Below are 27,321 nucleotides of genomic sequence, written 5' to 3'. Positions count from 1 at the left end.
AAGCATGTTGGGCTGATCGTGAGACCCCAAACTATTGTTTAGAAGACCTTATATGAGCTACTTGTCAGGCGTATAAACTATATTGGCTCTGGAATAGGCTTTTATACAGGACTTCTTTGACCAAAGGGGTATACCTTGGGATTTTTGGTCCCAAAAGGTCCGGCACAGAATGACTTAAAAATGATTTCAATGCTTCTTATAGGTCAAAGACAAAATATTATGATCTGAACTAGCGTGCCAAGAAACAAATATAGAGATATTGGGCCAAAACTGCAGAATTCTTCTAGAGTGGCACCAAATTTACGCATGAATTTATATTGATTATGCAATTCTTAGTGACGCATCGAGCAGGCGGTACAGTCATGTTAGGCTAACCATGAGACCTTAAACTATCACTAAGAAGACCCTATATAAGTTGCCTATGGGACGTACAGAAGATAACAACTCTGGGACAAGCCTTCATACAGGGCTTTTTATTCCAAAGGTTTGTGCCTTTGGTTTTTTTTGCCTGAAATCTCTAGCACGTGATGCCCTATCTTGATTTTAATGATTTCTATAGGTCAATAGATAAAATATTATGGTCTTGAAATGGCATGTGAAGCAACAGATAGAAAGATATTGTGCAAAAATTGTCGAATGCTTTCTTAGTAGCACCGATTTTGTGCATGAATTTATATTGAACATGCAATCCTTAATGACGCATCAAGCATGCGAGATAGGCATGTCGGAATGACCATGAGATCCCAAACTATCACCTGAAAGACCTTATACGAGCTGCTCGCTAGACGTACATATGATATCGGCTCCAGAATAAGCCTTCATACAAGGCTTTTTAGACCAAAGAGGTATACCTTTGGATTTTTGGGCCTAAAAGCTCCGTCACAGAATTGTCTGAGCTTGATTTTAACGCTTTCTACAAATCAATAGACGTGATATTATAGTCTCGAAATGGCCTGTCAAGCAACTATTGCCTAGAAGATCCTATACAAACAGAAGTTATCAACCACAAGACCTTAAACTATCGTCTGGAAGACCCTATATGAGCTTCCCGTCAGAGATACAGAAGATATCAGCCCGGAACAGAGCTTCTTAAACCAAAGGAGTATACCTTTGAATTTTTGGGCCCGAAAGTTCTTGCATGGAATGGCCCGAGCTTGTTAATTACCTTTATATTTCTTATTAGAAAATTGAATTTTCTATTGTTGTTGCTTATTATTATTATTATTATTATTATTATTAAGAAATTTATTTTGAATTGTTATCGTTAGGTACTATAGGTAATTTGATTGGCAGATGTAATTTTAACCGGGGAAACTTCCTTGAAGGAGCTGTATATTAACTTACCCTAATTCATAAATACATTATAATTATTGTTTTTGCATTATGAAAATCGAGTGGATATAGGCACTTTATTTATTTTAGCTCCCCCAATCGAGTCTGCATCTCACTAACTACATGATCCATTAGTACAAACGATCGAGTTGAGACTGAAATAAAAAATTCAGTATCATAAACTTATTAACATTTTCATGTTCGGATAGAAAAACCAATTTAGATGTCGTTCTCATGGAGACACTTGAGACCAAATTTCCTCAAGAAGCCTTCCCGAAACCTTTCCTGGTTTGTTGCGTGCTTCGCAACCATCACATCACTCTTGAGCACTTGTTACTGCTGAAGTTGAAGCCTCCCTAAAAGAGTAACAAAAATTGATATTTTAGCTGTTATATTAGAAACTCATGAGATAGAAAACCATCCACATCCATACAAAGGAAACAAATCCAGGGTAAAGGATAAAAAATCTCATCTTACTTTGTGTTATCTTCTTCTGGCTTCATGGACACAGAGGGTTGTCAAATAAAACTACAAAATCATCAAGCCAAGTAAAAACAAAAGAAAGAGCAATCAAGGGAATGATAGCGTCAGCACTTAGAAAATAGTTGAAGGAAGGGAAACAATTTGGATGCATTGGTAACAAAAAGCAAAATTAAAAACTTACTGAGTCAATGATATAGCAGGCCCTGATTGTATTATAACAAGGGGGTGAATTTCTGATCAGAAACATGGTCCAATAAACAACTTCTGCCTTCAATTTATATTCATCACAGTAGGTGTCGGTGCCATTGAAAACGCACAATTCAACAGGATTGATCTCTCTATCTAGAACAGGAAAGTCAACTATGTATTCACATTGGAGTCCAAGTGTTAAGATAACAGTAACGCTCATTCCCTGATTGACAAATAATATGGCTCTGACGCCACTTACGAACAGAAGAATCCTTTGATATATGCAAGACCGGGTACTCGGCTTTTGAAATGCTTAATGAATTTTGGTCTAACTTTGACAAAGTTGTCATAATTAAAGGGGTAAAATGCATAGTCCTCGGCCGGATCAAGGGCAGTAAACAGAATCTTCCGTCCGACAACAGATGCGGAAACTCACCAAATCGACGTACGGATTGGTGGATCATCAAGAATTGTCCATTTTTTATTCTTAGAGTCAAAGCATTCAAATAATCAGATAGAGTTATAATTAAATTCAGTGTCAGTATCTGTGCTAATGCTACAACTAAGAACGAAAATCTTCCTTCAACCACAGTAGCAACCGGATCAGCTTTTTCGGTGTTCATCGGCATACCGCTTGTTAAGCAAACTTGGACAGGGTCAAAGATACGCACATCGTTTGGACACAAAACAGCATCAACAGATCTACCATACTCGGTGATCTCCGAATGGATTGACTCCGAGTACCTGAAAATCCCACCAAGAAAGTAGATTTTAGACTCGAACTGGACGGATGCCGAGGATATTTTGCGCACGGAGATCCAAAAATGGGATATTTTGCGCAAGGAAATTCATAAATGGGTTCCAAATTGCATCCTGTTCGGCATCTGTTGTCATGTCCATTGCATATATTGAGATAGCCATTTCCTCAGAATGACGGCTCAACACCATATAAATCCTTGCAATCATCTTTTCTAAAGGAAGTGATGTACTCAACCGATTTTGATGGAGAAAACGGCTAGGTTTTCTTTTATTTCTTTCATGAGGGTATTGAATTGCAAAAATAACCTATTAAAAAGTGTATTAGCAGATAAGGGAATTTTAGAAACGAGTTTCTGGGCGCAGTCGTCTATGAAATGTTACGTAGTTAACCTAAACCTAATCAACTTGGTTTTCAGAGAAGCATTTTTATTGTTATGTTTATTATTGAATTATATAACGCCATTATAATTATAATTATAATTAAATATAAAGTGCAACCACCACCATTAACAAAAATAAGGCAACAAAAATTCTGAAAAAGAAATCAACAGCAACAAAGTAGAATTCTGGAAAGACGGGAGGGTGGCAATGAGGTGATTCTCCATGAAGTTCATGTTAGCTGAACTTGGTGAAGGACTATGTTAGTCCTATAACGGTCCTGGAATTGGAGCAAAGCTACAATCTCAATCTTTTCTAAATTTTTATTTTTATTATTTTTTAAGAATTTTAAATTCAAGTGCTTCCTTCTTCGGTAGTTTCTTCATGAATTACTTCAGAAATTTGCAACCTCGCTGGCGAAGTACGTTAAAATTTTTTATTCCTGGTCCACGGAACTTAGCCCTGTTGATTTTGAGGAGTTAAGCCTTCCATATTTGTAGATACTCAAATTCTCCGAGGTGAGAGAAAGAGCCAGCAGAAAAAGAAAATTACGAAAACAAAAGTGAGCCATCAATGAATCCGAGTAAACCGCGCAGCACTAATAACGTGCATGTGAGTGAAAGTGAGAAATCAAGAGTTTGAGTGCCTGACGCCGGTTATCTTGAACAAGCAACTTGCATGCGTCATGCATGTATGTACTTCTTACACCAACTTTATATAACAAAAACCAGAAAATGCTAAATTAAACTTCGATCGTTAATTACCACTTCTTTGGTCCTTCATTTATTATTCAGAGAGTTTACTTCAAAAAATTCTTGATGGAGAAAGATTGCTGAGCTTGTAATATGAGGACACACTTAAAACTCTAAATTATAAAATGAAATTTCTTTAACCAGGGTTAAAAAGAAGAATGCAGGGAAGGAACATGTAAATCAACTCTGCTCAAACATTTATTTTAAACAATGCATCCAAAGCCTATAAAGGTATTTTAACCTCTAAGCCATCTATATATATATATATATATATATATATATGCTGGCATGGCCTAGAGATCTGCGAATAAAGCATATAAATAATCATTGAGAGACAAGGATGGATTCACCCTAAGACCACAACCTTGAAAGAAAGAGAGAAATGGCAACGCCATTAACATTCAGGAATTCTCTTTTCCTGCGTCCATGCGTAAAGCATTTCAGCCATTCCCATCCCTTGCGTCCGGTTGCTGTGAAAGAGGAAGATGAAGTTATTTGCTGCGGATGTGAGATGGACCTTTCAGGTTCGGGTTACAGGTGCACCAAGTCCAACTGTGATTTCTTTCTCCATAAGTCCTGCTTTGAATTGCCAAGGGAGCTTCAACACAATTCTCACTCCAACCACTCGCTCACCCTTGTCGCTTCCCCTCCTAACGACGACTCCAAGTTCACTTGCAATGCCTGTGGTGATTATGGCACTGGTTTTACCTATCACTGCCTCACTTGCCAATTCAATCTCCATGTCGGATGTGCTTTCTTGCCCCAAACCATCAAACATGTGGATCACACTCACCTACTTACTCTTTTCTATTCCTCCTCAATAGAAAGAGGGTGCACGACCTTTACTTGTGATGCTTGCAAGAAAGAGGTACCTCATAGCCACTGGATCTACTATTGCCCCGATTGTGATTATGGCACTGATTTAGCTTGTACAGTTCCTGATCAATAGAACCCTCTTCAACTCATGGAGGATGCAGCTTCGACTTCTGTTTTTCTTCATATATAGTATGTATTATTAGTTACTTCTCGCCTTGACAATGTATTGTCCTCCCTCTTGCAAAATCCATGTTTTGAATAAACACATCCTTTATCATTTCTAATCCAATATGGATGAGCAAACTCAGTATGACTCTCATAAAATCTGCAAAGATTACACGTAGAATACAGATGCATTATTCCCTGCTTTAAAATATATTCTTCACTGATCCTTTACCTGATAAAAAAACAAACAAAAGGGACAATAATAAAGTACAAGAAATGACACCATCAAACCATCTGATAGACTCGTGTATTTATATCCCTTCAACTCAAAAGAACATGGAAGCAAACTAGCAACTTGTACCAATTCAGATCAACGCCCTATCGACTAATCTAACAGTACTTCAAACAACACATACATAATCCCTTCCAGCGACTAAAACATAGTGTTATTTAAGTATTTTACTGTACAATATAGTCATATTTATATCTATATATATACAAAGATATGTAAACAACTTAATTTTTTTATGTAATAGGTATAAAATATGGACTTCTATGAAAATTCCACATTACAGATAATGATCCCTCTCTATGATCCATTTACTCCTTGTTTTTAGAGGATCGGTCTTTCCTCTGTCCTCCAAGAATACGGGAAATCTGTAGACCTCGGCTAAATGCTTGGTTGAACAACATACGAGTTTGGAACTCAGAAACAAATGGGAACCAAGCCAAGAATGCAACAGGAGTGAATAGAAGCAAGCCCATGATTATTTCATAACCACGAGCAAGTGTCCGCACTGATCCCCAAAATCCAGCATGTTGTATCAAAGGCTTGCAGGCTTGTGCAATCTAAAAAAAATCAAATATACATATTAATTCCCACAAAATATCTAATATTAAAAGGAAACAGGAAAAGCGTAAGGGCATCATAAATCACTGACCAGCAGAAGTCCCCATCCAGTAGGCATGAACGCAAGAATGCAGACTAAAACATCAAGCATTGTCATATGTAGGACTGCTATCAAAGTAATGAATATGGAAACGAATGTCAAGAATATTAGACCCTTAATCAGCCGAAACACTAATTGGAAGTCTGCACTGAGTCTTCTCCTTCCAACAGACATGGCCTGTAGTATCCAATGTGATTGTTAATATTAATCCGGTTTCAGGAATGAAGGTTTACTAGATTAGCTCAGCAATACATATATAACCTCATTATACAAATCAGGTTTGAGATTTTTGCAACCAAGGCTGCTATGCAAAATGTTGCATGCATGGGTGCGTGTAAGTGTGGCTTTTCTTTTCTGCATTTGGGTGGGGGGTGTGGTTTGTTAGGGGTGGGAGGAGCAGTGGGGCAGTTGACACTCAGAATATGTATTAGAAATCTGAAAATTTATATAACTCACCTTCATTAATAGCAATATTACAATGATCACAATCCATGAAACACCGTAAACCTGTAATTCCAATAAAATGTTAAAGACCAAATATTCTGCTTGCTTTATAAATATCACAACTTAAGCACAGTAAATGGCAACCAAAATGAATGTAAAGCATATACCAGAAAACTTTTGGTATTCTTAATTATGCTGAGATGATACACAAGGCCATATTGAAAGATGAAATAGCGCAATGCCAACAATATCTCCACAATAATACCACGTTTCCCAGAATATCGTAGATGCTCCTGCTCCTTTTCCCACCAGGATTCCCAACTTTTTTCTGGAGGTACACCAATGCCTCCACGGTTATTTATCCACTTGTTCCAATCTGTCCAGTCATCAACAATTTTCTGCCACTCGAACCCTGATGGATTGAAGAGGAAAGGAGCAAAAAGCCATGTCCCCACCATGAACCACATTGATACGGTAATTAAGATGTATGCAACTACACCTCTATATGAAAGCCCAAAAATATGGTACACAAGCAGCAGCATCATAAGTTCAAGCCCTTTGACAAAATGGCTGCGGGAATACATCCTATAGTTATCGGCAAACTTGGCATGGAACACTACAAAACCACGACCAGTACCTCTGTATTGTGCACCCCCATGAAGCAATGTCCTTCCATAATAATGAGTCTTTGTTCCAAGAGAAAATGTGAAAAATACAGGGGCCAATTGCAATTGCATCAATATGAAATCGCTTAATGCATTACGGAATCCCCTTTCTAAACCAATTTCCATCATCATGGGTAAGGCCATCAAAAAACCAATCTGTACAAATGACTGAGAAGCAAGAGCTACTTGAAGAGGCTTGTTGTCCCTGATACCTCGTTGAGTACTCAGGCCTTCTTCAAGCCCACTAAGAACAAGATAAAGGCGGCCATAAAGAAATACGTAGACTGTGAGCACAGTTAACTGTCAAATAAGAACCAAAGAAATTTGAATTAGTTGGACATACTACACATTCCAAGAAGAACCAGAGCATTTTGAATTGGGATTTCATATTCAGAAAAGGAGTTATAATTCACACGTACTAAGGTACTGAAATAGAAACCAACAGTAGTAACATAACAGGATAGCATTCGGAAAAAGTCAAATCGATGACCAAGCCTATAAATGTCGCGACTCAACGTCTGTTCTCCATTCCCATTAGCTATCTTTGCCTCAAACATTGAAATCTGATTAAGGCCCACATCCCTTCCTTTACCAACTTGAATGTATTCATGATGAGTAACATTGCCTTCACGCAATGTCGAATTAAAACCTGAAAAAAAATTCACAAGAAACGTGAAAAGGATTCATAACGAGATAAAATTACATCTATCAGTATAAAGACAAAGCAACAATAATACCTGCAAATATGTCTTCACTCAAATTGATGACTTTAGAGGCTTTGCTGACACCTCCTCTAGTCAGGTGAAACAGTCTATCAAAAATATCTGGATGACCATAGTGGAATCGAACTCTGCATGAGGAGCAGAAAAATCATTAATTTAGCACATGACATGAGATATCAATGTAAATAAAACTGAAAACAAATGTTTTATATGAAATCCATCATTATGAGAAGATAGAATAAGATGGAAGAGGAAACACCAGACTGCTATCACTATAGCTTGTTGAAATTACAAACGCAGACCATTTCCACAATTAAGCTTGCTTACAGCTATACCCATGTTTATTGTGGTGCTCCACTTCCAATGCCAGCTCCCAAAATAATTTATTTGATTCATACCACTTGGATTATTATGTTGGGTGCTAAAATTGGTATTTCAAATACTTCATAAAATGCTATTCACCTTGGTCAACAAGCCTACTAATCAATGTGATATTTACTTCTCTTTTTTATCTTTTTACTTCTAAAGCATAACAGGGATAAGATATGATTTTTTAACAAGGAGATCAAGAAAGGTTTTTCAAAGTAACAGAAAAGTGGAATCTTACTTCAAAGGATTAGCCAATAATCTCTGCCCAATTGTGACAAAACTATTCTCCTGATTTGACATAAACCATGCAAGAGATGAAACACTGCACCAGATCAATAAAAGCATCACAATGAATCCATGTAATAAATCATCATATGTGAGAAGTACTGCTACCTTAATTTAGTTTCCAAGCAACACCTACCTGCCAGTAAATATATGCTCCCTCAGTCCGAGTATTGTTGGACATCTTACACCATCATGCTTTACAAGAAATTCCTGAAGCAAGTTCCTCATTTTGAAGGCTTCTTCCATATAATTATCCTGTGCAGTTTTTTTTTTTTTCAAGTCAGTTTAGAGGTTGGATTTCTCCAAATTACAACTTTATCCATTAAACCCGTTACCTGATTCATATCTATTGTTTGCAACCCTTCTCCCCGTGTGAATATAATAGCATGATTCTGATTTTCTGGCTTTCCCTCACCTAATATTGCAGGTCCTGGAAGCTTTATCCGATATATTTCCTACGCAAGAAATTCAAGCAGGCAGTTAGAAGCTTTATCCTAAGAATCAACATCTTTGGTTAGACCCAGATATTCTTGTTTGAGGGTGTATGTTTCGTGTGCAAGTATATTTCCATGTAAATGCTTATCAATGGAAATTGCATACACCCCATATCATAGGACCATTGATGCACATATCAAATGATGGGAGCTTAAATGACCAAACTGTTCAAACAAAGTGCACAATAATTCTTCTCTTATTATCCACGATGTATTCCAACTGAGATTTAGATATCTGAAGGTGAAATTCTGAGAATATAGTGGTAATATCCCTTTTTCTCTTACATTTGATTATCATATTTAATGCATAGATTTACCATGCAATTAAAAGGATTTGCACAAGAATTCCTCTCAAACAAAACAATCTACACTTTTTTTCCTGTGCTAAAAGGAGAAAGGATTGGACCACTGCAGTATTATAATCTGGGAAATAAAGTTAAAACATATAAAAAAACTATAAGGAAACTTACCAGATTATAAGAGTACTATCAGTGTCAAATCATTTTTTTAATAAATCAAAGTGCTGAGGACTCAAATATTTAAACCAAAAATTTTAGGACTTGTACCTGATCTAGATTTTGAATCAGCTCAGAAGAATCAATAGGCCTAGTTGGAGGACCAGCCTTCACAAGAGCTGAATAATAAACCTTCTCAACCATCTTGTTGGATTTCTCTTTATTAGTTTCCTCAACCTCATCAATATATGCAACACGAAGAGATGGATAGCTGGACCAAATAAAGCAAGAAAGTAATAACACCAGTTCCTGACAAGCTGTGTATATTCCAAAAAGATATTTGATGTCTAGGATTGTGCATCACTGAAATAAGAGTGGAGTGAAACTTACGTTGTCATGAGCCTCAGAATGTCTTTAGCCCGACGATCAGCTGATCGTTTGTGAATGCCATATTGCTGGCATGACACTACGTATGTGAATTTCATATCAGCCACTGCCTGACATTGCGCCCATAATGACCTTTCACTCTTTGACTGCTCCTCACTACTTGATTCAGCAGCCTTGTAGCCTTTCATCAGTTCTGATTAAAGGAAAAGATGTTCAAACATTCTGTTAGTAGAAGGGATGAGGTATTTGCAACACAAGAGAGCTCCTACTAAGTACCTTCATTTGTTGCCATATCAAGGAAGGCCTGGAGTTCCAAAGCTTTACGGTAATACATCATGCCTCGTACTTATTTGTTGAGAGTTAGAGGGTAGGAAGCATAGAGTGCTCATTATCAATTGAACATCAAGATAACGCAAAAAACTTTCAAGTCTATCAGCTATCAGAGAGAGAGTAAAAGAGTGAGGAGAACTTATACCAGTTTTGGTCAAAGTTTGGCCTCTATATGATGCCCACAAACGAAGTTCTTCTTCCAGTTCTTCAGTTGCTCTGAGCTCTTCCTCACTAATACAGCCAACCCGCTCAAGAAAGTTTGTCCATTCATCTGTTTTAATTCCATACATGTGCAACACCATCATTCTTTGATGAATTATTACCCCTGAGTGCCATTAACAAAATGGATATGGAATTACCAAAGGGATAGTAAATGAACCAACCTGGAAAGATTTTTTGCAAGTAAAAAAGGATAGAAACCCCATCTTCATTTGGCTTCTCTAGGAGATTTATTGAGTAAAGAACCTCCTCTGAATAGTATGGAGTTAAGACACTATAAAACAAAACAAATGTAAGAAAAGTACGAACATGTCTCTGTTTTTTTTTATTATTATTATTTTATCTTTCATCATATATGGTTTTTGTCAGTAATCACTTTAGTACCATTTATTACTAATGTCTTTAGCATGATACTCATATGCCATAAAGTAAGTGGGTAAGCTTGATTATTATCCATGTGATAACTAAGCAATTAACCAAATGGCAGCACATCCATATGACATCGACAATTCATTTATCTTTTCTAAATCAAAATTATTGTCAAGATAAAGAACTATTTTCCTTCTAGCCACATACAAATGCCATCAATGAAACATTTGGTTTCATATAATTATTTTCTTTTTACACTATATTAGTACTATATAAAACACAACATTTTATGATAAAAATCGAAATTGTCCTAAACATACAGATTAAACCAATTGTATTAAAATGGTATGAAAAGAAAAACACAATTTGCTAAGTGAAAGAGCCATAAACCAGCAGGCATTTTCAGAAATTCCTTTTTTAATGGAAACCTGATACATGCAAGCAAAATGTAATTCCTCCAATCCAGTAAAGTTGAACGCGAAGAGATCTTACGAGAATGAAAGCATGTTGCGAACTTTGGGTGCAGGAGGCATGTCCATGAACAATGAATTGGAGAAGAAAGAAATCCGCCTTCTAGCTTCCAAGTTAGATGGCACATCCATAGCTGATTCTTTCACAGTGAGCAACAGATGAAGCCTTCTGATCTAGAATATCAAATTAACATATAAGGGGATTAATGTATGTAAATCCCCAAATCATTCTTCTAGTCATGGGGAGAGGATGAAAACTGAAGAGAGGAAAACAGAGTCTTGACATTAAAAAAGGATGACAAATCACCAAGACAATATTCATTTATTCCAATGGTTAACTTAAGCAAATAACAAAGTAAAAGCCATTTAGAATAAAAGAACAGAATAACCCTGGAGTTTGCAAGCTATGCAAGTCAAACTCTAGAAGGAACTAATCTTTGATAGCATTTATATAAAGTAAGCAGAATATCTGTTGCACGAAGTGCATCAGTCAAAAGTTAAAGTTAGTTACTTTTTCTTTCCAAGCTTCTGTCTCTGGTACTGGAAAGTTTAGTTCACCAAAAAACTGATGCTGTCGATCAAGGGGGGTCATTCCCTCATGTTTTCCATAAGATCCACCATGACTTGATTCAAGCAAACTAGAGAAGAAACATAAAAATTTATAAATATCATATGAACATGTTGATGAGTTTGACGAAAGAGAGTTGCATTTGCATAATTTACCTTGGAACCTCATCCTCCATTATGTCTCTTGTCACCACCTCTAACATGTCAAGCAAAAGAATGACAACTTTATCCTTGTCCTCTTTCTTATTTGCTAACTGCAGAAATTAGGCTACTTCCATTAGGAGGGGAAACAACCTCAACTTATTACATAAATGCAAAAGGTATGTATGAAAAAAAAAGGTACCAAATATTCAATAAGGTTCACAAAGTGTTCATAGAGAGTTGGAAGAGCATTCATATTCAATTCTGTTATCAAAGTGTCTTTTTGTATGTACTCATCAACTCTGAAGAAAATATCATCTATAACCCTGAGTGCAAAAAAAAAAAAAAAAAAAATCAAAAATCAAAAAGTGTAATACATCATGGCAGGTAAACTTAGTTCCATTTCATCTGACTGAATATTCCATAGGACTATTGAACTTACTGTCTTTCCTTTCCCCCTATAACCAAAAATTTGATTATACTTCTAAATGAGGCATAGCACTCACGAACTGCACAGTGCATATAATTGTCTGAAGCCACCCTCTTTTTCAGCTCACGGTCTTTTCCATTGCTATCTTTTGCCATATCCAATGCTATTGGAATCTGTAACAGCCTCAATGTATGAGTAGGTTTTTGTGTGAGGCTAACAGAATAATAGATGTAAGGAATCACAGACCTTGCTAGCAAGCAAAAAAGGAGGCCACTGAATAAGGTCTAAACCCTTATCAGCCCAGTAGGGGACAAGCATCAAGTCCATCTCCCTGCAGATTTGGCAAATATTAGCATCGTAAAAGTCAAACAGTTGAACTGTCAACCACTTTAAAGAATGCAAAAATTTCCCAATCCATTGTCCTCATTCCAATACCTGTTATTTATCAAATCCTCATCCCTGAAGCTAGTGATTATTTTGTTCCACATCTGAGCAAACCTTGCTTCCTCTTCTTCTTTGTCGGAATGGATCTAAAATAACCAGTCAAATCAGTAAGATGCTATGGGTCATTATTAGTGGTAATGCCACTAACCAAAGGAGAGAAGGGGTGTGCTGAAGCACCTCAGTGAATTTACGAGAAAAAGTGGCTTTCAGTCCTTTCCTCTTGATCTTCTCGCTCTTTTCAAGTGGAATCAAGCATGCATTGAATGCTTCTGGTAGTGATTGGAATCGAGACCTCAACATTCCTAATGTCCGAATCTGATAGCAGAATAACATAAAGACTTAGTAAGTAAGTTAAGTTCTAACGATTTATTGGCCCATCCTCAGAAGGAAGCTCATATATTCTTTAACTTAACCAAAGCTTTCAGAGATTCTTCATAAATAATTCAGGTTGATGTCTTTCGGACATTTGAATTTATGTTTTGTGCTGTAAAATATATACAACAGAGTGAAGTACCAAATTAAGGATAATAAAGGATCAAAACCAGAAATGTATGCATTTTCTTATGAAGTACTAGTTTTTTAATATGTTCTACCTTGAGGATGTGCTGGAAAATTTGAGATCCCAAAAACAAAAAAAAAAAAAAAAAAAAAAGATTTACCAACCTCCCCAAGACGGCGAAAGGCACCATATATACCCCCAAATATGGTTAAGTAGATAGCATACCAAATCTGAATATCCATAAAATAGACCTACAAAAAGAATCACTTATATTAAACAGAAAATAAGTAGAGGAAAAAAATTTACGGAGAGATGTGGGCCGTTGTGCAGTAAAATAAACATTTACATACAAGGACAACAGGAGCCCACAAAGCAATCACAACTCCAATGTTGTTCTTGGCTGCAAAAGAAGAATGATGTCATTAGAAAACATTTCCACCACTGAAGCAAAGTCAAAGTGCACTCCACTTGCCTAATTACCTCGAGGAAAGAACTCATGCCATTGATAGGTTCGCACAGGAACATTCATGATAGCTTTTGTTGGACCCACAAGAGGCTTAATCTGTAAAAAGGAGGTTCAGTTCAATTTCCTAGGCTCTACAGAGATGCAGGTACAAGTTAATTATCCACATAACTATTTTTCATTGGTTTTAGCACCTAGACCACAATGGATTTCATGAATATATTTGCATAAAACTTCTGTTTAGACCAGCATCAGCCATCAGGCAGGAATCCTTTTTCTCAGAATGCAGTTACAAAGTTCACAATGCTCAAACTAGAAAAGCTTTTAGCGTGCCTCCAGATACTCCACAGTCCACATGAAATGAAAAGATCAGTAATGTATCACAATGCAATACATGTTATCAGAAAAGTTAAGGTACGTAGTTTATTGACCGGCTCATTATTAACATGGTAAGATGCTCATTATTCTTAAATGGTAATATAAGCTATTATGTTTCAGACCACAGAAAAATTGAGCATTTCAGAAATAAAGTATGCTGATGAATCATGAATCTATTTCATCAGATTGGAAATCTAAACACAACTTAAATCAGATTACTAACTTAGGCAAAGCTTGTTAGCTACATTGATAAAATTTATTAATTTTGAGGAATGAGGAGGAGCACAACATATACCTCTACATAGTAACTGAATGCCAATTTTGACAAAATTAAGAGAACCCAAAACAAAGTGTACCTACAGAATTGAAATAGATAATACTTTATCATCAACATCAGGAGAAAGAAATATATTATTTAAGGCCTCAAGCTCCCACAGATGCTTACTTAAAAAGTGCAATTGAGCTCTCATGCATTCCCCTGCCAACATAGAGACGAGGCTGCAAGAGGTCAAAGTGAGTGAGGGAAGCTGCATAAGTAGTTTTACAGAACAGAGTTGCAGTGAAAAATGCTTCTATATACCTGAGACCACCACATCATGAGCATCACAATTTTATAGTTTGATCGCTCAAGGACCCGCCGAACCATTGGCAACAGAAATAACAATGCAGAGAGCATGTTTGGAGATAAGTAAATAAGGATGGCCAAAATGAACAAAGAAGGTGAACTTGGACTATTGCCAAACCATTTCTTAATGGTCTGTCCAAGTCCAGGAGGATTTTTCCAACTATAGGCATAAGTTACTGGTAGAATTATGACCCATGCTGCTGCTGAAAGAACCTTCAATATATATCTTAGTTTAACATAAAATGGCATGGTCCATCTTGCCTTCCAGCTTAGAATTATATCAATCACAGCTGCAAAAAACAAGAGGACTTTATCAATCACAACTATACTAAATAGCAAAAGCTAGTCATGTTGATCAATATAATGCGCTTCCCTGGAAATTTAAGCCACAATCTCTCAAATATATTATATATTCAGACCTAAAAGTTCATACTAAATCAAAATCTGCAAAGTTAAGGATCTTAGGAATGCAAGATATTCAGGAGACCTGACTAATGGAGAAGCATCCTTGTCCCTACATTTCTGAACAAGGGAGATATGCAAAGATGGTCAAATTACTTAGTTGTACTCTCATGATTCAATGAAGGTATGGAACATAGATTAAGATGCGACACTAATACTGAAAAAATAACCAGCTCGGTTTTTTACCAGAAAAGTAAACTATATAAAGGCAACATTTCTCATAAGATGAATAATGAAGAATGTTAGAGAAAAAGCAAAAACCTCCATATCATTTCTCAGGAAAGGTTCTATAGTGGGTTTAGAAACAGAAAGCTGTATCTATTAGTTATATGGAAGTTTTTAAGGATAAAAAGGGCCAACACAAGTGTATGGATGGTAGGTGGTAACATAAAAGATTTGAACTACACTATGGACCATCCTTGACCCATTTTACCTTTTTTTATTGGTCATTGATGTAGTTTACAAAGCATATCCAAAAGGATAGATGTCCCATGATATATACTGATTGCATGTGACACAATGTTAATATATGAAGACAGGTTGCAGTTAAAAGGAAGTTGGAGTTGTGGAGTACCTACAAGGCTAAGAGTTTCAAGTAACCGTCAAACTTGGACAGAGTACAAGAATTGCAACTTTATTAATGGAAGCGATTGGAGTGGGGTTTTCATAGATGGCAAAGAGCTCACGAAGCACAAATCAAATCTCTAGGATCTATCATACAAAGCAATGAGGGAAGAACAGGAAGCCAACTGTAAGATTTGGCAACCTGCGACAAAAGTATTCAGCAATTGCAAACAGAAGCTAAGTTAATGTGGGAAAGTTCTACAGGATTGCTATCCCAATCAAGATTAGCTAATATAAGAAAATAATGTAACGGTGTGCTAAAATCCCATTATAAAACAAGTAATACATTATGAAATGGCCATTATTTAAAACCATGGCTGAGACTATGAATGAAAAAGCTAAGAACAGGGTTTCTAGAACATATTGGAAAATATTAGCTGAAATGAAATAAAAATTCAATAAAACAATGAAAACAAATTTCGTTCTATTTAGTGTCTAGGAACATGCACTAAATGCATGAGAATATGAACGTGTAATACACCAATATAGAACCTCAAGGATTGATTGTTGTCTACCTTGTGCAAAAGTTAATATTGCAGAAGTTATGAAGATGCTTAAAACTTTCTTGAAAACATCACCCTCAAATATGGAACTCAGTTTACCCGATCCATTCCAAGCAATGATGATCATCGCCTTAATTGGACAGCATATGCCAGCACAATTCATTATGTTGAAAACAGAATATATCAAAGAATAAACAAAAAGAAGAAGAGAACATGCGAAAAGGAAGATAACATGAAACAACTCAGTTTACCTGTAAACACAAAATAAAAAAGCTCCACATTCTATCAAAACTTCTGAAAACATGCCAAAATGATCTTATTTCTACAAAATTAACTTTGCCAGTCCATCTATCCACAATCTCTCGTTTCTTCTCCTGAATATGATGAATAGAAAATACCCATCATAAGAAATGAAAGATTCAAAACCAAATTCAGGCTGAAAAAAATAATAATCATATTTCCACTTTCAACAGGTGTAAGTTACGCAAAAAAAAAAAAAAAAAAAAAAGGGCACAAAATTCAGGAGAAATAAACTCTCCTTCGATATGTCAGATGACCAACAAAATGACAAGTGCAAAAACTATTCTGCAATAATAAGTCCAGGACGATTCCAAAATTTAAAAGAAAAAAAAAAAAAATCAATCATGCAATTCTGACCACTTAGTCTATCACTGCAGACCATAGGTAAGCTTATCTAAGTGACTGCGTGCCAGTATAAACTATTTTATCTTATTAACAATTACAAGGAGATAATTTATTTCCAATGTACATTTTTTATTTCTCCAAATGCAATCTGCCTTCTTGCTTTATTGTGCAACTAGAATGACATTAAGCCAGATGACCCTGTTGCCAACATGCAGAAAGAACAATCATGGTAATGGCTGATATTCAAAGCATGTTTAAGGGACATGTATTCAAACATGTGCTGAAATACGACCCACGAAAGTGAACACCTCATGTTCAAACACCAGCCTCACTAACTATTGAGGCTTCTAGGAACCAACATCCAGATAGCTTCAAGTTAGAAGCCCCATTTTCCTGTCCCAAGAGGCCCCCCAAAAGATAATTTTGATTGTACCATCTTGACACTACAATTTTATCATCAAGAAAACTTAATTAACCAAAATGAAGGACCATGTGCAAAATGTTAACAATGAAACCAAGTAGTCATTAATTCAACACGAGGAAGATTTACGAGAACAGCAAACAAACGCAGAACATGCCCTGCAATTGTAAACCAACCTCATCTTTATCAATTTGATGCTTCTCTGCAGGTGGGCAAAAGAAATCAGCATCAGCACGCATCGGCCAACCTAATTTAAAACAATCGACCGACCTGTTTGACAACAAGAAAACAATTTACAATCTAAAAACAGAGGAAAATTCTGAGAAAAAACAGAAAAGTATCGTACCAAAAGTACTCATTTAGATCATCATAGTTTCTCCATTGAGAGTGCTTTGACCTTCCTCCTTTGCTCTTTTTGGCTTCCTGCACAATACCAACAATTGAATAATATATATATATATATATATATATATATATATATAATAATTAAAACTTGAAAAAATATAATGATACTACTAAACTAATATTCAAGGTAAAAAAAAAAAAAAAAAAAGTACAGTTGCATACCTCTGCTATTGTATGATATATTGGTTTTACCACTTTCTTCAAGAAAGCCTCATCCTCACCTCCATATGCTGGTTTTATATGCTCACCCGTCATTGGACTGACACTTCCAGCTAACATTCCATATAATTCAAATGCCATCTACAAAAATTCAAGTCCAGTGTATTAAAAATAAAAATAATAAATTCAAAAGTTTTGTGACTCAGAGGATCATAGTGGATGACATGATACCGGGTATGAAAATGCAAATGCGTTATCAATCAATATGCTAAGCAAGAGATAGTTGTTGTTTCTCCATACTAATTCATGAAAAGTACATGGATGCACCACTGTGTTATCTGCTTGGCATATGAATAAGCCTTAGAACCTCAATTCTATAGTATATCCAACAGAAGACATCACTTACAAACTTTTGTTGTTAACATAACTATGCACATGGGTTTCTCCTATTACAGCACGTGCAAACTGCATACCTATGTAAATTAAATAGATGCCTCTATCTAGCATTTTTCCCATGTCTCATGACCAAAGATTGAAGAATAAAAGCCATGCTTTTGCAATATATTATATGGCTTATCCGCTTCTTTCCCCTAGATTATCTCTGTAGTCTGTGCATGTTCTTGGCAATATATAATGATTTGGCACATAAAAATCCAGCAAATTGAAAAAATCATCAAAAAATTTATGAAATAATCTCTTGTTATCTCGATAGAAAACTCGGATGATTCTAAAATTAAAGTTGGGGATACTGGTCAGAAGTAGAACGCAAGATTGTATATCAGCTATCCTTATGATCTTACCCATATACAAGTGTTACACCTTGCAATCAAGTGAAATTTTTCTCCATAAATTTATTTCAGTTTTCAATTCAATTGATGTAATCAGCAATTAAAAATTTTAGAAAATGTATAACATCTTATAAAAGGAGAACTCAATCTTTATGTATTTAATTGTTCTTGAATGTTGGGTTTTATAGGCGGACACCAACACATAGGATTTCTTTCTTTCTCATTTTTTCTTCCTTAAAAAAAATTTTTTCTCTTATTAGAAATTGGTTATCCTACAATAGTCAGAGAGAAGTTTACAGATTTCCCCAAACTAAATGCAGCATAAATATGTCAAAGCCAGATAAAATCCTAGAAAGAAAATATTCAAGAAGATTTTATCAAATTTAACAAAGTGAATGAGAAGGAGAAATATGCAGCAAGGTTGATGATAAAATGCTAAAAATTAAGTAAAGAAATGACGTTTTGAAGGATGAAGAGATTATGAAGTTTAAATACGTCACTGCAAGTTGAAAGCAATCTCTATGCATACATGATGATATATATAGCAAAGGCATTCTGGCATGAATCTCAAGTTTGCTGCTTCTCCCCAGATGAGAAGATATAGACCCATATATAGTAATTTTCTTTGCTGCACTTCCTGTTGAATCTTCGGCAACCTGTTGCCAGTTCAATAAAAAAAAAAAAAAAATTATAACATACGAAAAGAAAAATAACAAAAAGTTACGCGCAATGCCCTGAGTTATGACCAAAACAGACAGATAGAAGACACAATTACTGCTGGGTACAAGAAGCCTGAGTTACCAACTCAACATCACAATAGAATAATGATGGCAGAATAAAGTACTTTGTTTGGAGCTTAGAAGTCTCACCAAAGGCTGCTTTTGCGTCCCAAATATTTGCACCATTTTTTATAGTTCTTAAACAGTTTTTTCATCACATCTGTTAGAGCACGGTCGTCCAACTAGACAGGAGACATTGATCACCAAGAAAGTTAGTCCTAAATAAAGTAAATTCGTGTGCCCAATCAATATGAGAAGTAAATTAAAACCTTTGGTTGCTGATCAGTCTTTGGAAATTGTCGAATGTGCACATTTGCAAGCAACAGGATCAAATGTTCCCTCTGATTTGCCACATTATCCTTCTGCATATGGATATTATAATATATATATAATAAATAACCAGATATATACCACAGGCTTACCAAGAAATGGATTGCACATTAATCAGTTAACCTGGAAACCAAACATAGCTTGAAGCCAGTCTAAAATGTCTTCATTTACATTCTTCTTGTAGCCCTTTGGCCATGGCAGACCCCTGGTATTTCGAAGTGCCGACACAGCAGCTTGAATCTGCAATTTACAGAAACAAATAAGCGAATTCAGCTGTGTCTAAAGGGCAAAAACTAGAAAAACCAAACATGCCAGAGCATAAACAGAAGCAACCTCAGGATATCTCATTATAGCCTGATTTTGACTGTCAGGATCAAGAGGAAGAATATTGTAAGGTACGTATATCTTTGTCTTTTCTTCGACCTTCGTGTGGGCTTCCAGAATCTATACACAAAAAGGAAGGGCAAAGAACATAATATATTATACATACATCACATATGCAACAGATGTGTGTTTCAAGATGCCTAACACCACCTAACAAACTGAGATGATATGCAAATATTTGCAATGCTAAAAACGGTCAATCTTAACCTCATCAGGCACAGCCTCTGTCTGGTTGACGGCCTTCAAAACCTCAAAAAGAACAGCAGCAGTTTGATATGCTTTTGTAAGTTGAGCACTGGAATGGAGACAAAGACATGATCAGATGCCCATATAGTAGAATCAGCAAATAGATCAAAATATGAAACCTCAAAGTTAGGTTACCGATCAGCCTTATCAGCAGCATTCTGTAAAGCTTGAATATACTTTTGATAATAATCCCGATAAAATTTTTGCATTTCTCGTGCGTCACTCATTGTCCTTCCTTTCATTGTAATTTCATTTTCCTGGAGAAAACAAACGAATTAACAGTATTTTCATGCAACTCAAAAAAGATCATTCAGAAAAAAGGGAAATGTTAAGAGAAGAGCTAGGAACTATTTACCAAGGCACATTTTGGGATTCTAGATATTCATTTTGCAATAGGAATATCATTGTGAAATTATTATCCACCAGAATTACATTTCTTATGATTAGGGGATAATATTCCACCAAGTCTCTCCCTCTTAAAAGATAAGATTGCATATGATCAAGCAAAAAATCGATATCATGGATACAAAAAATGAGAGCTTACCCTTTCAAGACGTTGTAAAAGTGCAGTTTTAAATTGTCGAACACCACGCCCACTAGAAGTGGGATCTAATCTGTGAGCTTTCTCAAAGGCATAGAATCGACCTATGTCCAACATTCATATTAGTAAGTGACGGGAGTTCAGATATGAATTAGAGTTCACAAAGAACAGCATTGCAATTATAGAGAGATCATTATTCGATAACCAAAAAAATGCTACAATACATCTCATATTGCAGAGACAGCCCCCAAAAAGAAAGTCATAAGAAAAGACAGTCGATGCAAAATTCAAGATATCATCTTGACTATTCTCCAATCAGCAAACAGTATATGTAATAGCATCATTCTTCTCAAATAGGAAGATGTTAGAGGGAAAAATCCAAAATCAATCTTTTCAACTAAGAACTTTCCTTTCTGCTAAGATATCAAAATTATTTTCCAATTACATTAATTTTTTCCTCTAATAGTTCAATATGCTGTTTATCAAATACATTACCAAAATACAAATGAAATAGAATCTTACAGAGATAAGCAACTCTAGGGTTGCTAGCCTCTACTTGGTTAGCAACACGGAGAATTGGAGCAATCTCAACCAGTGAAGAAGGCACCACCTCACTATCCAACATGGACTCTCCCAAATTACCAGCTGTCTGAGTCCGCAGAAGCCGCCTCTGGGGCGGTTGATGATCAGAACCCCTTCTACTTGACATATTTTAGACCACCAGCGATCAACTTAAGTCCTCCCTATTTCTGTCATGAATCATGAAACATAAAAATGGTAAACAAAAGAAGTGTATATCTGTGCGTGTGTATAGGAACAAACAAAGAAATAAAAAAGGAAATCACTAACAAACCCCTAAGCCCGAACCCAAACCCACAGAATCACCAAGTTGAGTTGCCCATTCTGTTTGATTACAAAGTTATCACATGAAACGAATCAAAAAATTGAAGTCTTAAGCCTACAGAATTTCATTATTGAACCACCGAGTGAAGTCCAATTCAACTACCAAATGTAGTTTTGTTTTCTTTTCTTGTATTCTTTCATCCAGTTGTTCAGCAACAAAACAGAGACAAAAGGAAATCCTTCCAAATTACTGTAAAGAGAAGTAATGGAACTGGTAAACAAAAAGAAAATATTCCCCTCACGGCACCAATCAGGAAAAAAAAAAATAATCTTTTTCATTTCCGGTGGGAGAACACAAGAATCCATCCCAGGGCGAACTCTGACCTCTTTTTGGTTGCCAATAAAACCCAAAACAATCCAGAGAAACTAAGCATACTTTCCCAGTCTATTTCAGCAAGTTGATAAAGTGATATAAGCGGATTACAAGCTCAGTTTGGGAATTTATTTCTGAGTCAAATTTGGAACTTTGTGCCTTCCTAGCTTTTCTAAGCAAACAATTATAGAAGAGACAGCAAAACAGAGGAAGAGAAAGCAAGTAAAAGACTACCAGTTGACAAACAGATACCAAAAGCTTCAATAACAAGCTATGCTGTGCATGATCAACCAACCCAAACACTTCACTTCCAAAAACCGACTGCTTTACAGAACAGAACAAAAGAGAGAAGAGAGAGTTTGGGAAGTCTCTAAAGTGTATATATATTACATATGCAGATATAAATATGAGACAGAGTAATTGATTGGTGAAGGATACTTGAAGAGGCTAGAAGAAGGTGGAACCTATAAACAACGGAAGAGAAGAAGAATGCGATGGCCGCAAGCAAGTGGTATTTTAGTCTAGTCTACGGCATAAGCGCTCTTCGTTTACATTTTCGTCTGTGCAATGAGAACCTGACACCTCACTATACTTTAACATGCTCTCGTCTTTTTGTTTACAATATATAATGCCAGAAAGAAAAGAACTTTCCACTAAAACAACTGTAGTGGATTGATTAACAACAATTTCTTGCGAGTTAATGCCAAGCGGGAGATTGACCTGATCAATCCGTAGTACCATTACCAATCCGTAGAGCAAAAAGTTTGGACTTTTGAGGTTGCTTGGTGGGTTTGAGTTCACATGATTGCTGCTCCTATGGGAGGCATATGTTGGGTTGCTATGTCGTCTGGTTGAGTTCCACATGACATGAGTCACTCATCATGACTCTGCCTAAGCAGAGACATTTGGACGTTGTTGGACTCAGTTCAGCCACCCGTTTGCTTCGGTTTACGTAATAGTGTCTCTTGTTGTTATATCAATTTCTTTTCTTTCTTTTTTTTTCATTTTTCTATCTATTTGTTCTTGCGGTGAAATTTCATTTTCAAGAAAATGAAAGATGGTGAAAACTAACTAATCTTTTCTCATTTTCCATTTGATTAGTAGAAAAGAACTAAAAGAACCACTAAAACCCAAGCCTTCCTCTCCTGGGTAAGCCTAACTTTTTTGTTTTTTTTTTAAAAGGTACAAATTAGTTTATGAGATTATCTATTCACAAGATCTCAATATCACAAGGATTATTATAATTTTATACTCCTACAGATAGTGTTATTGCTATATATAAATAAAAGCACAACTATAAAGAAGAGACAAAAAAAAAAAAGTGGATGAATCCAAAAGTTAATTAAACATATTGATCAACTTCTCAGCTTTTTGAAAAGTATAACAAAAGTTTTGAGAAAAAAAAAAAAAAAACTCACAAGTTAGGCAAGTGCTAAATGAGTAAGGTGAGCCGAGTTAGCAACCACTTTGTAGATGGTTTGGCCAAGAGAGTAGAGGTAAAAACTCCTTTTCTTGCTTAGATTTGATTTTACTTTGTAACTCGTTTATAATAATGTATTATCTTATCATATTTTTTCATTTACCATTACCGAGTTAAGTTTGAATGTACAGAGAGATCTACTCATCGGAATGTAAATGCTTGATTTTGTAAAATTTTCTAACTGTTAATAATAAAAAAGGAAAAATAGAAATTCATTATTGATTAAAAAAATGCGTATTTATCACCAACAAAACATTTATATTCTACCGTCCAAAGGAATTACACCTCCCGATTAAAAAAAAAAAAAACATCTTTATCTAATTATGCATCATCAAGATGAAAAAGGTAGACACTTGTGGAATTGATGAATAATTGCGGGATAGTCTAAGGAAGTATAATTGATGAGAGAGTGAATCTATATATATATATATATAGATATATATATATATATTATTGTTAGTGAAGGACCTAACCTAACACATTCACACATTTAAACTTGATAGTCCACAAAGATGGCTGACTTTAATTATTTCACCAACTAATTTAATTATGATAATGAAATAAGGAATAAGGTGACATGCTTCTTATCCTATACTAGTACTATATGTTGCTATGGGAGTCTTGTCCTTTTGATTATTGCAAAAAGATATATGAAAAGTAGCTAAGTGAAAAGATAGCCTTTGCTAATGCAAGCATAGGATATATTCACAGCCAAAAATCATTTTGGGAAATTAGCAACTTTAATTAGAATAATATTCTTTCATTTTTCCATTGATGCTTCCAATTAGGGCAAATAGTCTTTCATTTCTCCATCGAGGCTTCCAATTAGGGCATGCCAGTATTTCATGCAACTAACATGCATTTAATAAGAGTGTATTTATATTTCGCGTGAAGTTTTTTCTTTGTAAAACTATCAGTATTTGGAGGGATTTTTTTTTTTTTTTTTTTGTGTGAATCATCAGTATTCGGACTATATTATTAGGAACTGACTAATTCGACTCAGGGCCTAATTACAGTTAAAACTATTCGCCTCTCCCTATAGAGGTGTGTTTAGTAGGGATCGGAACTGAAAACTCTTCCCATATACTTAACCAATATTGCCAACTGAGCCATAGTCCGTATGTTACTTGGAATGGAAGTTAAGGACACTAAAGCCCACCGGAGACCAAAGTTAAAGGAAATTCCCTCGAGAGAAAGCATCTTCCACCTAAAATCAGAACCCAAACTATCACACACACCTTATTCAAGTCTTTCCCTTTTCTTTTTCTCCTTTTACCTTCCTTATTCTAATCAATCATAGCAATTGCAAGACTATTGGAATTAGATTTGTGAATACCAATTTGAGTTTTTCTAACCTTTTTCTTTAAGAATTTCTATTATGAATTGAAGGATAATTGCTTAAACACAAAGGAATGAGTTTCTATTACACTTTTAAAGACTTTTTTGGTATTTTTAAAATCCTAGTGGAGTCTTTTTTTTTTTTTTTTTTCAAAAGTAAACAAAAGCATTTTATATAGAAACATCCAACAAGTTACAGTTCCTCTTGAGCTTTTTTCCACCTTTATCCTTCGTACAATCTCAATTGATTATCAAGTTGTATATGCACTTACTAATTCTCTAATACTATTTATGTTCCATAATACTTGTTATATTTCAGAAAATAGTTTATTTCAAAATATTTGTCATATTTATGGTTTTAAAGAGTAATAAATGTTTTTTTTTATACTTATCCTTTTTATATGACCAATAATTATTACTTAATTTAATGGTTTTTTTAAAAAAATAATATTAAATTAAGGATAATATAGTCAATTTACTTAATAATTTATTATAAATTTAAATAAAATTTTCTTAAAGATGTGCAGTTCTGAATGTGACAAATATTATGGGGCAAAGTTAACAGAATGTTTCTATTTCTTGCATAATTAGAAATTTTAAGCAATCCGATTCCCAATATATATATTTTTTTTAATTTGTAAAATTGGGATCGTATTGATGCTGTGACTGAAGCCGGCTTAAAGAGGAATTGAGATCAGCCCTAAACTGCCGGTTTACACAACCCGCCACTTGTATATGAGTTAGAGGGGAACTTTTCCTCGTAACGGATGTCTGATTCCTGAAAATCAGCCATTAAGGACACGTCACACATGTCAATGAACTGAAAGGGCGTGCCTACACGCGCTTATTTCCTAGACAAAAACGTAACAAGAAATTAGAAAGAAGCGAAAAGACGGGGAGAAATCCGAAATGGCAGAAGACGAAGGCAAAGCAGATGCGCAATTGTTTCAGCTCCTGTCCAACCTTCTCCAGCAAGTGCGTTTCTTTTTCAACTCCACACAGATCAATGCTTTTTCTTTTTTCTTTAACTCGTACTGGTTAATTGATTTAGGAGAAAGAATTTGGCATAATTTAAAGCATATGGGTTTAATTGAAATGGCTTTTTTCTGTTGATTTGATAATATTTTCTGTATTTCATCAATTTATGACGGGGTGTCTGCTTGAGCTAGGAAGACTCTGCCTTTAGTTTGATTCTTTAGTTTGGTTTCACTTTTTTTGTTTTAGGAATTTTTTAGCAATGGCTCTGAGTTCTTCTGTGATCTCTTTGCAAATATGATCCTGTATAAATTTTATGTAATGAGCTGCTAATTGTGTAGAATCTACAATTTTTGAACGGAAAAATTTAAATAGATGTAATCTTGTGTAGTTGTGTTGAATTTCCTGCTGACAGGCTAAGATGAACTCCAATATCTAATATCTATCTTGGGTGCAAAATTTGAGACAGAGGCATAACTTGGTGACTACTTAATGTTTAAAGTTTATACCTTGACCATGTATTGTGAATCTTAATCTTCTTAATTGTTATAGGTAGAGTCAATAACTAATCAGGAAGAAGTTGAATTGCGATCCAAAATTGAAGCACTTGGATTAGAGGTTACAAAAGTTCCTACAAAGTCAACTAAGAGCCTTGATGAGGTGAATAAAAATCAATTGCTGCAATGTTTCTGTTGCCCCCCGCAATCCTTTTTTGAGATAAACATTCTCTTATATAGAGTCTCTTCTCGTGGTTGTTCATTTTTACTGACAGCTGGAAATAGCAAGGGAGCTGGATAAATTATCAGCAAAATTGGATGATGTTGATGAAATGATATCATCAGCAATGGCTGCAGATCCACAGGTGCAGTCAATCTTGAGTGGTACTGCTGATGTCTGGATGCCAGTTATTACAGCTACTGCTGATGAGCGGAGAAATTTTACAGGATCACTTGAAGATGATGCTCAACAAGAGACGGCGAAAAGTGCTGATTAACTTTTGCAATCCCCAATCAGAGAATTTAAGTTTTTTGTGGGAAGCAGTGCCCTTTTATGACCTTCTGCATTTGCTCTATCTTTCAACAACAATAAGATTAATTTTCTGCTTTCTTGGAATGTAAGTCATGTCCATCTTGTTCTTCCCATTTAATTGATAATGTTGTGCATTTCTTGGCTGATTTGGTTAATTATGGAACCATTTACTGATAACAGACAGGCATGTTGGTTCTGTGGAATGTTGGTGCAGAGGACCATATTTTTTCTCAGACAGAATGTTTCTCTATTGGTGACGTAAAAACTAGTCTTTGTTATGCATTTGGCCAAACCATTTGAAGGAGCCAGTGTAGTAATGGATATCTGGTCATGAAGACCATTTTCTTGGCCATTATGGCTCGTAGGTTAATTTGTGTACAAGCTCCCCAAACTTCTAGGTGAAAATTTTCGCTATC

The 27,321-nt window shown here is 35.4% G+C and overlaps 3 protein-coding genes and 1 long non-coding RNA gene across 5 annotated transcripts; 2 read left to right on the top strand and 2 right to left on the bottom strand.

Moving 5' to 3' along the window:
* Positions 1 to 1,390: 1,390 nt before the first annotated feature.
* On the bottom strand, positions 1,391 to 3,745 carry LOC110011167 (uncharacterized). Its single transcript, XR_002286213.3, has 3 exons — positions 1,997 to 3,745; positions 1,810 to 1,860; positions 1,391 to 1,688 (listed from the first exon to the last, which is right to left on the bottom strand). It is a non-coding gene; the product is annotated as an uncharacterized LOC110011167 (long non-coding RNA).
* Positions 3,746 to 3,975: 230 nt separating this feature from the next.
* On the top strand, positions 3,976 to 4,998 carry LOC105650335 (protein VACUOLELESS GAMETOPHYTES). Its single transcript, XM_012237217.4, has one exon. The coding sequence runs from the start codon at positions 4,276 to 4,278 to the stop codon at positions 4,840 to 4,842; it is 567 nt and encodes a 188-aa protein (XP_012092607.1). The 5' UTR covers positions 3,976 to 4,275; the 3' UTR covers positions 4,843 to 4,998.
* Positions 4,999 to 5,151: 153 nt separating this feature from the next.
* Positions 5,152 to 22,675, bottom strand: LOC105650334 (callose synthase 1). The gene is made up of 43 exons (XM_037640943.2): positions 22,318 to 22,675; positions 21,390 to 21,616; positions 20,871 to 20,971; positions 20,462 to 20,583; positions 20,288 to 20,375; positions 20,030 to 20,140; positions 19,820 to 19,936; positions 19,636 to 19,728; positions 19,457 to 19,548; positions 19,117 to 19,243; positions 17,803 to 17,940; positions 17,582 to 17,658; positions 17,412 to 17,505; positions 16,421 to 16,543; positions 16,182 to 16,299; positions 14,536 to 14,870; positions 14,401 to 14,453; positions 14,251 to 14,311; positions 13,595 to 13,676; positions 13,465 to 13,514; positions 13,279 to 13,365; positions 12,793 to 12,930; positions 12,607 to 12,701; positions 12,418 to 12,502; positions 12,184 to 12,344; positions 11,944 to 12,067; positions 11,757 to 11,854; positions 11,545 to 11,671; positions 11,056 to 11,207; positions 10,359 to 10,468; positions 10,121 to 10,246; positions 9,922 to 9,990; positions 9,649 to 9,838; positions 9,370 to 9,529; positions 8,645 to 8,764; positions 8,446 to 8,564; positions 8,263 to 8,346; positions 7,671 to 7,783; positions 7,353 to 7,582; positions 6,436 to 7,233; positions 6,281 to 6,331; positions 5,816 to 6,001; positions 5,152 to 5,723 (listed from the first exon to the last, which is right to left on the bottom strand). The coding sequence occupies exons 2-43, from the start codon at positions 21,574 to 21,576 to the stop codon at positions 5,475 to 5,477; spliced, it is 5,841 nt and encodes a 1,946-aa protein (XP_037496871.1). The 5' UTR covers positions 21,577 to 21,616; positions 22,318 to 22,675; the 3' UTR covers positions 5,152 to 5,474.
* Positions 22,676 to 25,627: 2,952 nt separating this feature from the next.
* On the top strand, positions 25,628 to 27,170 carry LOC105650333 (ecotropic viral integration site protein). Of its 2 annotated transcripts, XR_001047673.4 has the most exons (4): positions 25,628 to 25,876; positions 26,429 to 26,536; positions 26,649 to 26,990; positions 27,086 to 27,170. XR_001047673.4 is itself a non-coding variant. In XM_012237214.4 (3 exons), exons 1-3 carry the CDS (start codon positions 25,811 to 25,813, stop codon positions 26,868 to 26,870), a joined length of 396 nt encoding a protein of 131 aa, XP_012092604.1. In that variant the 5' UTR covers positions 25,629 to 25,810; the 3' UTR covers positions 26,871 to 27,082. The 2 variants fall into 2 exon arrangements, 1 of the variants encoding a protein (XP_012092604.1); XM_012237214.4 differs by lacking the exon at positions 27,086 to 27,170 and having other exon boundaries at positions 25,629 to 25,876; positions 26,649 to 27,082.
* Positions 27,171 to 27,321: the final 151 nt, after the last annotated feature.

Source organism: Jatropha curcas, chromosome 6 (genome assembly GCF_041381405.1).
Source record: "Jatropha curcas cultivar XTBG-Jc1 chromosome 6, XTBG_Jcur_1.0, whole genome shotgun sequence".
NCBI lineage: Eukaryota > Viridiplantae > Streptophyta > Magnoliopsida > Malpighiales > Euphorbiaceae > Jatropha > Jatropha curcas.
Note: the sequence above shows the minus strand (reverse complement) of the source record. Positions and strands in the feature narration are given on the sequence as shown.

What these genes read in the sequence shown, in the direction of transcription:
- LOC105650335 (XM_012237217.4), top strand. Translation starts at nt 4,276, where the DNA reads ATGGCAACGCCATTAACATTCAGGAATTCTCTTTTCCTGCGTCCATGC.
- LOC105650334 (XM_037640943.2), bottom strand. Translation starts at nt 21,576, where the DNA reads ATGTCAAGTAGAAGGGGTTCTGATCATCAACCGCCCCAGAGGCGGCTT. An exon ending in CGCAACATGCTTTCATTCTC is followed by an intron (nt 10,469 to 11,055) that starts GTAAGATCTCTT and finishes TTTGTTTTATAG; the next exon opens with TGTCTTAACTCCATACTATT. An exon ending in AAACAATAGATATGAATCAG is followed by an intron (nt 8,565 to 8,644) that starts GTAACGGGTTTA and finishes AAAACTGCACAG; the next exon opens with GATAATTATATGGAAGAAGC.
- LOC105650333 (XM_012237214.4), top strand. Translation starts at nt 25,811, where the DNA reads ATGGCAGAAGACGAAGGCAAAGCAGATGCGCAATTGTTTCAGCTCCTG. An exon ending in TGTCCAACCTTCTCCAGCAA is followed by an intron (nt 25,877 to 26,428) that starts GTGCGTTTCTTT and finishes TAATTGTTATAG; the next exon opens with GTAGAGTCAATAACTAATCA. An exon ending in CAACTAAGAGCCTTGATGAG is followed by an intron (nt 26,537 to 26,648) that starts GTGAATAAAAAT and finishes TTTTACTGACAG; the next exon opens with CTGGAAATAGCAAGGGAGCT.